At 31.1% G+C, this 15125-nt stretch overlaps 1 protein-coding gene across 1 annotated transcript; it reads right to left on the reverse strand.

The window, feature by feature from the left end:
• Positions 1–817: 817 nt before the first annotated feature.
• On the reverse strand, positions 818–11961 carry LOC109804870 (BRASSINOSTEROID INSENSITIVE 1-associated receptor kinase 1). The gene is made up of 11 exons (XM_020366768.3): positions 11752–11961; positions 10776–10908; positions 10618–10689; positions 6249–6392; positions 5836–5907; positions 5675–5746; positions 5390–5460; positions 4549–4689; positions 4108–4452; positions 1725–2119; positions 818–1245 (listed from the first exon to the last, which is right to left on the reverse strand). Exons 1-11 carry the CDS (start codon positions 11855–11857, stop codon positions 949–951), a joined length of 1848 nt encoding a protein of 615 aa, XP_020222357.1. The 5' UTR covers positions 11858–11961; the 3' UTR covers positions 818–948.
• Positions 11962–15125: the final 3164 nt, after the last annotated feature.

The following is a 15125-nucleotide window of genomic DNA, read 5'->3' on the forward strand; positions in this document are numbered from 1 at the left end:
TATTTACTTGTTAATAATATTATAATATTAATAATGTATATAATTTTTTTATTTAATAATAATAAATATATTATTTGATACGTTAACAAAAATTATAATATATGTTAACATTGAACAATTGTATAATTTTAAAATTATTGAACTTTTAATAAGATACTAAAATTACATTATGATATTTGAGAAATTAAAATTATTTAATCAAAATATCAAGGACTAAAATTGTATAATTATAATATATAAAAAATAAAAATAAGTTATGTAAGACTAAATAATATATATATATATATATATATATATATATATATATATATATATATATTTTAATAAAAAATTATAATTTATTTTCACCGAACGACTCCTATATATATAGAAATAAAGTTAATACTTTCCGATTGGAACTTCGTATTCAAGACATATTCAAGACGAGGATTAAATCTTCACTCTTACTTAAAAAAATACAAAAATCAATTTATTTGAATTAATAACGGTAATAATAAAAGACATTTAATCTTGATTGTTTTAATGTTCATTATTTAATTTTTTGCTAATATAAACTTTAAAGATGCTATTATACCAATGCTAGAAATGCATTAATTTTTTGTAACAAGCTTTGCACTCGAGCATATATGTAAACTCTTGAAACAAAAAAAAAGTAAACTCTAATTTGATAAGCTAATACATTATTAGGGTATTAGATTTACAACTCATTCTCAAAATAATATTAAATACAGAGGAATTCTATGTATATATATATATATATATATATATATATATATATATATATATATATATATATAGTTAAAATATAATATTGTAGTGAATACTGCAAATTGAAAAGGTATCTTTTTGTTAAATATTTTTCATCTGAGAGAAACTTTTTATTTGTACAAAGAGTCTCTCCATTTGGTAAATGTTTCATTCTTGAAGAAGTTTGTTTTTGTTCAAAGATCATCTAGGACCTGACATTTCATCTGATGATTGGCAACAAGAATTGGTGGGGTCAAAATCTAGCTGGATCACATAATTCACATCCTCTTTCTGCCACCATTCATCCCATTTTTCTGCCAAACCTTCACCTTCTAGCATTCTCACCACATCGTACATCTTGGGTCTTTCCAAAGGGGAGTTTTGTGTGCATAGCAAGGCCACTTGGATTACCTCCTCCACTTCCCTCTCATCGTAATTTCCTCGTAAATCTGCATCCACCAGTGTCTCCAACCTCTTTTCTTTCAAAAGTGCTTTCACCTTGATCAAAATAAATCATTAGTTGTTGGTGCTAATATTTGTATATAGCTGATGCAACAACAAACTAAATTCCAACCTGCAAAGTGAGATTCTAGAATCTGGGACAGAAATTGGAACAACCAAATCAATATTGTATTTTATTTTCAAAGCAAAAGCCTCGTTGTGTACAACAAATCAAAACCAAAATAGGGAACAAAAGAGGTTTCAAAACTACAATCAGGAATGTATAACAACAATAAAAAAGATCTGTTCATCCTATGTACTAAACTTATCGATTACACCTTCATGAGAAATCAAGAAATAGAAAGAACTGGAATTGAAATTAATAATATTTAGTGCAAAAATATTTCCTTCAGCAGAATGATTTCCTTCCATTGGATCATCTTTAACCTCATAATATTTAGAATGATACACATGGCTGCTAATTGAACAAGAAGTACTAATAATAGCATATCTTTAGCAATAAACACAATACCTACCCAATCAAGGAACAAGAGATCATCATCATTGGCAAGTTGTGCTAAATCAAAAGCCCTCTGCCCAGTTATTATTTCAAGAAGCATCACACCATATCCAAAAACATCAGTCTTATCTGAAGTGTTTCCAGTTGAAAGGTACTCTGGTGCCATATGACCAATAGTACCACGTATCGAAGAAATAACATCAGTATCTTTATAATTCATAAGCTTTGCTAATCCAAAATCACCAATGAATGCTTCAAACTCCTCATCCAACAATATATTTGCAGCTTTGACATCACGATGAATGATCTTTGGGTCACAACCATCATGCAAATAAGCAAGCCCTCTAGCAGCTCCCAAAGCAATACACTTCCTTGTTGGCCATTTAAGTGGTGGTTTTGATTCCGGACGGTCTACAAAAATATAATCAATATGAATAAAAACAATTTTAATTTGAAAATACATTTTGAAATTTAACATTAGATATTTTAATTGATTTTGCATTATCTACCAAAAAAGTTATTAACAGTTGAGATTTTTTCACTTTCATAATTAAATATTTTAAAGTTTTAGTAATTTTCTGTTTTGCTTATAAGTTTGATTAATAATTATTTATGTTTAGAAAAAATAAGTTGTGTAGACAAATAATATTTGTTAGTTTAGTCATAAGTTGTTGTTTGCTTTACTTAATGAGAGGTTAGTTAATTTTAATATTTAAGCACTTGCTGTAAATATTTTCAATATGTACAAAGGAGAGTTTATAACTCAAATATATCATTGGTTTTTGCCACTTTTGTATGTCTAAAGTTGCATATTTTCTTATTTAATATGTTATTTTTGTGCTTAGTCATACACTCCTATTTTTCATGTTTTGTTTTCAACATGGTATCAAAGCTTCATTGATCTTTAAGGACTTGTGCGAGAGAAAAAATAAAAAACAAAGAGAAAAAAACAATAAGAAAATTCATACAAAAAAAACCTTAAAACACAAAAATAGCTTCTAGCAATAGTTCTTTACCTTCACCTCATATGATTGTAGGTGAAAACTATCACTTGTGGGTTGTGACAATGAGAATTTATCTCATAGCTCAAAGTTTGTGGGCTATGGTGGAACATGGAAGTAATCCACCTCCATTATCAAAGAACCTACAGTAGCTCAAATGAGGAGTCACAATGATAAAATAACAAAAGAAGGAAGAACTCCTACCATTATACGGGCAACACTACATGATATGTATTTATCAAGATTCTAACTCTTGAAACTTCAGAATAGGCATGGGATAAGCTGTGGGAGGAGTTTCAAGGGAGTGAAAAAAATGAAAAGAAAGCATGTGCTTAACTTAAGGATACAGTTTAAAGTAGTAAAGATAAAAGAAACTGAATCTGTCAAAGGTTTTACTAACAAACTTTTGAAGATTTTTATCCAAATTAGATTACTTGGTGAAAAGCTTAATGATCAAAGAGTTGCAGAAAAAATCTTGGTGTGTCTTTTGGTGAGAAGTTTGAATCCAGAATCTTCTCTCTTAAGAAAATAAAGATTTTTCTCAATATCAATTGTAGAACTTGTGAATGCTTTGCAAGCCATTGAACAAAGAAGATCTTTAAGGATGGAAGAAAATATTGAATGTGCATTTGTAGCATGTGCAAGAGGCAAAAAATAGGAAGAAGACAACAAAGGAAAAGGTTAGAAAAACAAGTTTCCACCGTGTCGTTATCGTAAGAAAAAACATCTATACTTAAAAAAATTTAATGTTTAGGGAAAACATTAAATGTAAAGTCTACAATCATTTTGGTCATGTGAAGAAGGTTTGTAAAAGTAAAGCAAACCCATAGGAACATCAAGTCCAAATTGTAGAGCATGAAGAATAACACGAAAAACATTTATTTGTTGCTACTTTTATTTTTCAACTAGTAATAGCAAATATGTATGCTTATAGAGTGCAGATGCACAAATCATATGATTCATGATGTTGCAACTTTCAAGGAATTAAATCATTTGTGCATACAAATAATATTTGTTTGTTAGTTTAATTATAATTTATTGTGTTTTACCCAATCAAAAATTAATCAATTTTAGTAATTAAACACTTGTCATAAACACCTTAAATATGTGCATAACTGAGTTTATAATTCAAATATATCATATTAATTTTTATCCTTTTTTATATGTAAAATTGCATATTTTCTTATTTCAATATGTTATTTTTGTGCTTAGTCATGCACTTTGGTTTTTCATGTTCAGTTTTCAACAAAAGTTGATTAGGATTCTTTATTTTGAACACACTAAAGGATGTGATCAAACAGAATAGGATGAATATGTGGAAACAAATCGAGGTAAATTAGTAAAAAGGGCAATGCATGTCTTCATTAGAAACTCAACAAAGTAGACTAATAAGGGTACCTCGTAAACATGAAGCTAAACTTCCATTAACCATGAAAGGATACACAAGCAAGCGTTCAGTAGGTGTCATACAAAACCCATGCAGGCGAAGCAAATTTGGATGTTTTGCCATGCCGATCATTTCCACTTCAGTTTGAAATTGCAAGTCCCCACCCTGCTTGCGTTCCTCTTTAAGTCTTTTTACTGATACAAGCTCACCATTTGTTAAGCGTCCTTTATAGACCTTGCTAAATGCACCTCTACCAATAATGTTTTTGTTATCAAAGCTATCTGTTGCAACTTGCAGTTCACGCAGTGAAAATCTTTTAAGCTGAGAAAGGTGAAATTCATGATCATCCTCCTCAGCTTCCAATGACGGACACACAAAAATCAGTTATGATTATCATATGCAACTAACAGCTTAAATCAGTTTATATACCATGTTTTTTGTAATCAACTAACCGGCAACATCAATGAAATAATCCTTTGGCTTCCCTCTTTTATTCCAACAAACAAGTGTAATCACAAGGGCCGCGGCAAACAACAGTGTAACAGTCACAGCAACTCCTCCAACAATGGCTCCAATAACAATGTTTCCATTACCTATAAAGATTAACATAATTAAAAGGGAAACTATAAATCAATTCCAAACCTTTGCTTAGCATTGAATAGAATAGAAAAAAGATCAACATTATGATTAACTCTCTTTCTTGAATTTGACCATGAGTGACATTCTGTTACCAAAATTTTAAAGTAGCATTTGACCAAACAGAAACCCGAAAGTAGCATCCCAATTGGAGAAAACCAAAATTATAAAGTAACATTTGAAAAGAAACCATGCAACCTATCCATTATCAATACCTTGGTTTCTTCTTATGTTTTTTGTCAGAAAAGAATGAAGGCAATATTTGTAGTATGGAAAGGAATGAAGTGGATATGTAGCTTGTTAAAGAAACAAAAGTAAATTACCACCAAAATTGAAAATCTTTTACATAATATTAATGGAGAGTTGCATAACACCGTTATTGAACCTTTGCCTCTCTCATTGGTTAATTTTACATGGTAACAAATTTTAGTTGACCCAGTGGTGTAGAGTTTGATTGTTGTCTCTAGTCTTACGATTTTAAAACAAAGTTAATTTGCTTTTAATTTTAATTGTAAGACTATATTCTGTCCACATTTCAATCACGATGAACTCACATGAGAGAGGGATTCAAGAATTGTATTTTTAGCATATGCTTAGGTCAGGTTATTTTTTGAAAAATTAAATTCATTACCAACAATAAAACAAATATCAACAAACCTGAAGGATTTTGTTGCGGTGTAAGAGCTGGTGCAGTCATATTTAGATTCAATAAAGGATTATTCTTAAAACTGAAACAAAAAACAAAGGGTATACATGGTAAAATTTTGATATCTCAGTTCATCCTTTGATAATAATAGTAACGTGTCCCAAGTCAGAAAATATGGGATTTTGATGTGAGGCTTATGTTGGACCCTCCAACTATAATGGTTATAGGTAAGGCTAACTATTGAATTGTGTTTCTCCCATTATGTGCTGGTGAAAAACAATTATATTTGTACCAACCTGTTGGGAGTAAGAAGTGAAAAAGAACCATTGATGGGGATATCTCCTGTTAAGTTGTTGTTTGAGAAATCACTAGATTCAGCAATGACCATTGTGTTAGGTTACACAAAATAATGCAGTGCAAGTATAAAAATTTAAGTGTATATAGGAGTAAAACTCACAGCACTTGTAGTGAAGCAATAGTGGTCAAACACACAGGAATTTTTCCTGACAAGCTGTTATTGTTGAGACGCCTTGTTCAGGGAACACAACCATTTAGTTTGCATATAAAATACCATTGACAGAGAAGAGTAACAAGTCATGGCAACAATAATTAAGTAGCAAGTGTGGTGGGTGTATGCTTTAATAAGCCATCCATTTCATGTGATTATGTAGAATGATACTTCTCTTGGGCAAGTGCTCAAAGTATATTGCAAGTGTTGGAACTGAAATTGCCATGTTTTGGGTGCATAATCTACCACCACTTTATATGGGAAAGCAACACTTATGAATGCTAAACGAAGAAACAAAATTGAAACTGATTTGAATAAGTTTTGCTGATTATAGATATGAGGTAAAGGAAAACATGTCATACAAGAAACGTAGATTTTTAAGGTTGGCCAAGTTGTCTGGAATGGAACCAGTAATGTTGTTCAAGTGAAGATCCAAGGTCACCAATTTTGTCAAACTTCCAAGCTCATCTGGGATTTTCCCAGTTATATTATTACTATAAAGTTCCCTGTAAATGAAAAGAAAAAATGTTTAGATTTGGGTAGATAAAAAGGTACGATGAAGAAATAAAAATTGCATATCCACTTGTATCAATGCTATGACGGGTTAAAATCTAATAAAAAATTGAACTACAGAAAATGTCGAGGTACGTGTGCAATGCAAAAGCACGTGATTGAATCAATAGGAGAATTTAAGTAAATAGAATGAAAACATTATAATTCCTATATGAAAAGCAGAGTAACACAAATCCTCTAATAATGATGTGGATAAAGAACAAATAATATGAATTGACGAAAAAACTTTAAATAGCGTAGCCATATTTTACAGGCGAAAAGAAAACTTTTGGACCATTCACATGAACCGAGGTTTATAGGAAAATTAAATTATAACCGTTAGTATCAATTGTTTTAAAGAGTGGAAGAATTTGAATCATCCACTTAACAGTCTCCATTTCACTCGAATTCAACCAGTTGCCCATCAACATACACTACAACAAAATTTAGTATTACCGACAATTATTTAATGACAATAAATTAATTGTCTCTATTTTATTATTTAATAAAAATATTAATGACTACTATATAATGGCCACTAAAAATATATTTACGTCATATCAAAATTTATTATTAGCGACAATTATTTGTTAGAAAAAACTTAAGTCCCACATTGACTAGAAATAAAATAATTAAGGAGTATATAAGTGAATAATAACTCTCACCTTACAAATATGTTTTATAAGGTTGAGTTAGGCTTATAACTTACTATTCTAAGTTAGTATTTAAGAGATAAGATAATTAAAAAAATTAAAGAATATATACTTAGAAGATAACCTTCATCTTCTAAGTCCCATATCAATTAGAAATAAGGTAACTAAAGAGTATTTGTACTCATCTTTAAAGAGTATTATAAATATTTTCTTAAACTTTTAGCGAAAATTTTAAATACCAGTAACAAATGACACAAAAAGTTATACACTTTTTCCGACCATTATGAGGGTCTTTACCGACATATAGAATAATTGTCGGTAAATGTTTTAGCGACACTGCATACAATGACTAATGTGTGAAATGCCGGTAAAAAATTTTGTAGCAATTTTTATTGTCACTAAAGATCATATTAAATGCCACTAAAAGTCCATTTTATTGTAGTGATTGTTGAGTGTCTTTTATGTATGATTTACACTCAACTTTTGGTACTCTTTTTGGTAATTGTAGATATTATATATGTTATTTTACCCCCCTTTGTTTAAAGAATCAAGTTATACTAAAAGAGTAGAGGAGTAGTAGCAAAATCTTAAGGAATTTCCTCATCTTTTGTAGGTTTTTTAGGAAGGCAGAGATCCACAACCATAACTGTGGATCTGGAGCTCGAGCTGTGGAAATCTGGGGAGAAATTGTGAAGGTCAGAAACTTGCAGCTATAGCTGTGGTTCTGCAGCTATAGCTGTGGAAATCTGGAATGCTCATTTTTTGTTCCAGAGACTTGAAGTTATAGCTGTGGAAATCTGAAATGCAATTTGAAGCTCCAGAGAGTTGAAGCTAAAGCTGTGGATTTCCAGCTAAAGCCATGGAAGCACCCAGGACCCAACACCAACTCCAGAGACTCACAGCCATAGCTGTGGCTGCACCGCTTGAGCGTTGGAAGTTCCTTAAGGTTGAAGGAGTTGTCACAGCTATAATTGTGAAACCACAGCTGCAGCCTTGGAGGTTTCTTCACCCTGAAGGACTCTCCACAGCTATAGCCGTGGATCTATAGCTGCAGCCGTGGAAATAAAAGTTACTTTTTGGCCTTGTTTTGAAGCTGATATAAAAGGGAACATAAGAGAAATTGAGGGAGGATACAGAGCACGAAATATACAGAAAAAAATAGATTACTAAGCACTTGAAGAAGGAAGAACAAGGGGAGAACAAAGATTTGGAAGCTGAATCCTTTGGGAACGAAGATCAATTCCATTTCTTCATCCTTTGCTTTGTAATTTCTTCTTTTCACTCTTTGATCTTGTAATGGCCATGTGTGGCTAAACTCCTTAAGGATTGGTTAGATGTAACTACTAATTCTTCTTCTTCTTAAATATATGCGTTTTGATCTCATTATTTGTGCATTGATTTTTCTCTTAATGCTTATATCGGCTTGATCATCCGTTGTATGATTTTTGGCTTTTGAATCCAGTTGGAAAACGTTTTCGAAAACCCGAACTGAATCTTGCACCTAATCACTTCTTGTTTTAGGAATAGACTTGATTTGGTTAGTCACATTGTTCAAGTCATTGTTCTTAATGCGAAGTGTTAAACTCGAAACATAGAGGAATCATGTTTTGAGCTTAATGACTTTAGGATTCAACCTTGAGGAATCTTGTTGGATTACTTAATGAACGTGGAAATAATGGAATTAGAATCGCATTTATTTTAAGAAGATCTACGAGTTAGCAAGTGCTTCTGAACCAATCCTTGTTTCTTAATCATTGTTTTTACTACTTCTAGTTTATTGTGTGGTTCTATCCTATTTTCACTCATTTGCAATCATAACAACAATTTTATTTAAATCATTAGAGTAAGAATTTCTAAACACTCAAATCCCTGAGGACGATATTTGAATACTACTTCAAAACTTGGTTCACTTGCCAAGTGGTAGGTTTGCGAAAAAACCTCATCAGTGATAAAAAGCCTTAAGGAGCGACAAGTGTAGTTAAGGTTAACCAACTCTAAGCAATGTTGAAACTTGGCATTCAAAAGTAGTTTAGTAAGTATATTTGTTGGATTATGAAACATGTGAATCTCTTGCGCTACAACTTTACCAACATCTCGAATAAAGTGGTGTTTTACATCAAAGTTTTTGCTCTTGTTGTGATAAGAATTAAGATAACGACTATTCTTAGTGAAGTGAATTGGCTCTTTGACTACCACAAAATACAATATGAACATCTCCTGTTGGACCAAATTCATTAACCAAACCTTAATAGCCTCATTTCATACCATTTGTTGCTGCAATATGTGTGTACTTTAGTTGTAGGTAATGTTAGCACCACTAAGTAGTGTTAGAACTGTGTTATGATATTTGTTTGAGAGAGATAAATTTATTAAGAGAGGTTATATCTTCTTTATTATTTGCTGGGTTATTTTACACAATTCTACATTGATAAAACATTGTCGAATTTGGACTTATACTTTCATGATTTTGCTTTTAATCATTATTTAAAAGACTTCTAACTAATGAAGTATATGTGTGCATTTTATAAAATTTTATTTCTTCTCTCGTTCTAATAATGTGAGACCTGATTCTTATTCCAATAATTATTTCCCCAAACAAAGGATCTAATCTCATTTAAAAGATTTTGTCAAAGTATTTTATTTTATTTGTTTGAATGTGTTATTAGGAGGATTATATCTTATTGTTTGTTAGATTATAACACAACTCCACATTAATAAGATATTGTCTATTTTATACTCATCTTCATGATTTTGTTTTTAGTCATCATTCAAAAGATCTCTAACCAATAAAATATGAGTGTACTTTATAAACATTTATTTCTTCTCTTTTCCTAATGATGAGAGGCTTGATTTGTATCTCAACACAAAGTGTATCTCAACACAAAGTGAAGATTTAACTAGAAAGAGATCTTTGATCTAGATCACCACGTAATCTGAAATAGTGCACACCAACATTCTATTTCTAGCTATATCTTTTTTCTATGTAACATATGCTAAATTAGGCCTAGTGCTCACTAAAGCATACATAGAGCTGTCGATTACATTAGTACAAGGAATATGTTACATACAATTCATTTCTTCCTTGTTTGAGGGCAGGTATGAAGATAACTAAAAATGTGCAGCAAACGATGTAGAAACAGGTTTTCAATTAATCATTTAAACATTTCAAGAACTTTTTCAATTTGTGATAAGAATACTTTTCCTGCTTGAAGGTATGAATCTCCATATATACCAAGGATTTTCATAGTTGCACTCTTTCTTTCAAAATCTCAAATTGATTACCGAGTTGAGATTTTAACTTCTTGATTAATTAAGAAAATGTTACTTGATGTAATCAACATATCATTAGGATAAAGTAACAAGTATATAAAAGAACCTTTAGGAAAATTTCTAAATATCATAATTATCTTATTGACTTTAAGAATAACCTTGCCTAATCACATCTGTTTCAGAGTTTCAGCCAAACAATAATAGAATATCAATCAAGATATATTGTTGAGCAAAATCTATCTGTTTCATAACTTACAAGTATCGCAAATTTGGGAGTTGACCAAGCTGTGGAACAAGTTGACCCGAAAGGTTTGCATTTCCAAGATCACTAGCCAAACATAAATACGTTTTTCACTATATGCACATACTTTCACAAAACTACAAGTAAAAAAAAAAAAAACATAGATATCTTACACACGGGTCACGCTATTTTTATTGTTGCAAGTAACACGAAACCATGTGCAAGGAGTGACAAGGGTAGAATCCCAACTTTGAAGAACATTGTTAGGATCACTAATACTTTTCTTCAAAGCATTCAGGGCATCACCTGTCATAGTATTATATGAAATCAAATGGAGTAAAAAATCAAACAGGTATCAACATGTATGTTGCTCTGAAGAAATAATGTTAAAAATACAGGAAGTAAACTGAAGAAGCCCAAGTTCCTCAAGAACTCCCCAAGCACACATCAAACATATTTTTTCAGTTTACAACCGACAAAAACCCAAGCTAGTCATCTAAATCACCAATACACCATAGAAATTTTCAAGAGGAAGTATTAATATTTTGTCCTCTAAATTATAAAGATCGGTTTCAATTTTGTCATATGTTAACTTTTTTGTTTTTATATACTAACTCAATTTTATTATTCACTTTGTAACAGTCCAATTTTTTGCTAGGCCAAGGGCCCAATTCGTTGCCCGGAACGGGCCGTTTCAAAAGTGAAACGGGCCGTTTCAGAATAAGAAAATGCTTGGAAAATGAAGTGGGAGAACGGGCCGTTCCAATTGGAGAATGAGCCGTTCTGGTTTGGAGAACGGGCCGTTCTGGAGGGAGAACGGGCTATTCTGGAAACAGAACGAGCCGTTCTGCTGAGTTTGAGAACGGGCCGTTCCGGTTTTAGAACGGGCCGTTCCAGTTGAGAAATTTGCAAAGGTTTGAAGGGTCCAGAACGGGCGTTCCAATTTTGGAACGGGCCGTTCCGGTAGGTGAGCCTGAAATCCTACAATTAAAAATATATATTATATAAATTTAAAAGACTAAAATTAATAAATAAAAAATTCAAGAAACTGAAATTAATAAATGGAGTAAATTTTTGAAAGATAAAAACATTTAACTCATAAGAATCATGAAGTCAAGCGTCAAGCAGCAAGCACAAAAGGTCACCCACCTTCTCTATTGGCAGAAACGTTAGGCACCAAGACCAAGTGAAGCATCAAAAATGCCGAAAGAAGAAAGAAACGCATGTAAGATGAAAAATTAATAACTGGCTCCATCTTCAATCATGCGCACATACTGCTAGTTGATCTTCACTACCATAGCCTCCAAGCCCATAAGCAAATTGAAATTAAAATGGTGCAACAGTTTTCAGATAGAGATATATGGTTGCCCATGTACATGTACTTAAACTTATGGTAAGTTGGGAGAGTCAAGTCAATGAATCTTATATGCTAAGAAATATGTCTTACTTGTTATTCTTTTGTGCGTGGCAAAAGCAAGGTCAGCCCAAACATAAAACTAATAAGGTTCCTGCTTTGGGTTTCTTAAACAAAATATTTTGTATTAATATTTATATCATTTTTCCAAGATCTATAATTTTAAAAATATTTTTTTTTATATTCTTAAATTTTTTAAAAAAAGTTAATATCTAAAAGATATATAAATATAATTATCATTTTCAAGGTTCATATCTTTTTTTTTTAAAAAAATATATTATTATTAATTAAAAGTTTGACTTTAAGATTTATTTTAGGTCCAACAATGTATTGGGCTGACATGTGTCAAGGTGAAAAACTACACAAGTACAAGTATTCGCACCACCATGCATTAAAATCATACTTGAGAATTCTCACAAGCATTCATTGTCTACGCATATAACTTCCGTATACGAGATTGCTGGGTATGACTTCTTAGCCACATTTCTTTTCTTTTCTTAGGATTATCTTAATTTAGTATAGCGCAGTTATTAGAGTTTATTTGCTTTCCAGAATCATTGCAAGTTGTAACTCAACAATTATGTGAAACAAGCTATGAATTATGTTGTTAATGTTTATGTTATTCACTCAATTCAAGTAAACATTTGCATACATGAGACTTATTTTGTGATAACTATCAATGAATGTTTGAAAATCCATGCATGTTGAATTCATTGTATAACCTCCATTTCCGTTCCTAACAAGAATCTAATAGTACATATCTAAATTGAAAAGTATTTTTGCTAATTCGAATTTTTATTCCACATGCAAAATTCCCCTCAAACAGCCTCATAACACGTAACAACAAACATAAAAACATAATTGTAAGAAAGTAAATTTAAGTGTAGGGAGAGAGAAAAATACAAAACCAATTTATACTGGTTTGGTCACATCTACTTATGACTTACATCGAGTACCTAATCAACCCGATTGAGATTTTTCACTAATCTTTAATATCAGAAGTTTTACAATCATAATACCACATGCAATACACTTCTACACTATTAAATAAATCATTTCTTGCACCTCAAGAAACATTTACTTGTAGCACCTCACTACAAGATTTTCTTTCTTAAGAAACCTACTTAAGAAAACAAAATATAAAAGTTAAGGAACAAACTCACTTGATGTACAAAACAAATTAGAGTAGATGAATCAACCAAGTAGCTTATCCTATTCATGATGATCAATTCAATTCTTGAAATCTTTCTTGAGGTTACTACAAAGGTTACTAAATCTCTTCTTGCAAAAAAAAATGTTTTCCTAGAGTGTGTTTTCAAAAAAGATATCACAAGGATTCAAGTCTCTCTATTCTAAGTGTGAAAAATGATATATATATATATATATATATATATATATATAACTTTTCTAACATAAATAATCGATTATTCTATTTTTAGCAGATCTAGAAATCAATAAAGAGTAGTTTAATTAATTATTTTGTTAAATAATCAATTATTACAGCAACTACTCCTCATGTTACTAAGAAAACAGAACAAATAATCAATTATTACTTAAGATAATTAGTTATTTTAAGTGAAAACTTAATATCTTAATTTTCATGTCATTTCTCTTTACAAATCAATTTTAAAATTTATTTAGGGAACAAAGCAATTTCTTATTTGCTGAACAACCATACCATTCTGCTTGTTTTTCATTCATGTATAAGGCAAATACATGAAAAAATGACAGCCATACATAGAGCCCATAAATGCTATCAGTAAAACACATTTTTCCACCATCATTAAGTGTGTAGATTTGCCTAAAATCAGATACTTAACAAGATATTATCTACTGAATTAAGCAAACATAATTACAACAGAACTTTACTCACTAATGCAAACAATCATAATTAATTATAGCAGTAAAAAATAAAGGAAAAGTTTTACTACTTTAACAATTACTTATACGACCATATATCTACCTTCAATCTCAGTCTCCTTAACACTTATTACATTCCTAACTTGACACTCAATCTTATCTCTATTGGTCAATTTGTGAAAAAGGACCAAATGTTCTCTTTTCACCTTTTGGTGTACAAGTACAGGATCCTCAAACGAAATAAATTCTTGGGACGAGTTGTAGGGTTAGTCGATTATTTGAGCTTCAATCCTTGCATCTTCCTCAAAAATTTGTGTCTGTTGCTACTGTCCCTTCTACAATTTACCAATGGCATCTTCAACATGGTCATCTCTTAACTAGCAAAATTTATCCTTTAGTTTCTAGTGGTTTATTAGGATCTACGAAGTTTGAGTCCTTTGACTGCTTAAATTGTAAACTTGATAAACAACTTGCACTACCTTTTACAAAGAGTGATTCCATTTCTGACAAATGTTTTGGTCTGATTCATTCTAACATTTAGGATCTTTTCCCTTATTTCTTCAATAAATGATTTTCATTATTTTGTCTTGTTTGTTAATGATTTTTCCCAGTGGATATATTTTCTATAACATCAATTTGAATTACCTTAAATTTATATCAACTTTGCAAAGATGATTAAAACTAAATTTTCTTGTACTATTAACACTTTTTTCATAGATATAATGCGATGGAATATCACAATACTTGTTTGCTTCAAATTCTTAATCAACAAGGTACTATTGCTAAATGGTCTTGTCCTCACACATCTCAACAAAATGGTTGAGTTGAACAAAAACATCGTTATATTCTCGTCTCTATTTGTGCTCTTCTCTTATCCGCCTCATGTCCAGAAAAGTTTTGGGGGAAGCTGCTCTTAATGTCTTTTGCACCATCAATTGTCTTCTCACCTCAACTCTACAAAATTTGTCTACTTTTGAAAAATTGTTTGGTAAGCCTCCTCACTATTCAGTCCTTAAAACCTTTGGGTATGTTTGTTTTGTTCTCTTGCAATCTCATATGAGCGCACAAAATTTGGACCTTATGCTTGCTTATGTTCTTTCTTGGTCATGGCATTGAACATAAAGGATATTATTGTTGAGATCCCATTTCAAACAAATTACGTATCTCTTGCCATGTTACCTTTCAGGAACATACCTTATTCTCCTCGTTGTCTAAGTTTCAACACTTCTGATTCCTCAATGGAGATGTT

This window comes from Cajanus cajan, chromosome 2 (assembly GCF_000230855.2).
Source record: "Cajanus cajan strain Asha chromosome 2, NIPB_CcT2T_4, whole genome shotgun sequence".
Lineage (NCBI taxonomy): Eukaryota > Viridiplantae > Streptophyta > Magnoliopsida > Fabales > Fabaceae > Cajanus > Cajanus cajan.

What these genes read in the sequence shown, in the direction of transcription:
- LOC109804870 (XM_020366768.3), bottom strand. Translation starts at nt 11,857, where the DNA reads ATGGAGCCAGTTATTAATTTTTCATCTTACATGCGTTTCTTTCTTCTT. An exon ending in CTTAAAAATCTACGTTTCTT is followed by an intron (nt 5,908 to 6,248) that starts GTATGACATGTT and finishes TCCCTGAACAAG; the next exon opens with GCGTCTCAACAATAACAGCT. An exon ending in ACCGCAACAAAATCCTTCAG is followed by an intron (nt 4,690 to 5,389) that starts GTTTGTTGATAT and finishes TAATCTTTATAG; the next exon opens with GTAATGGAAACATTGTTATT.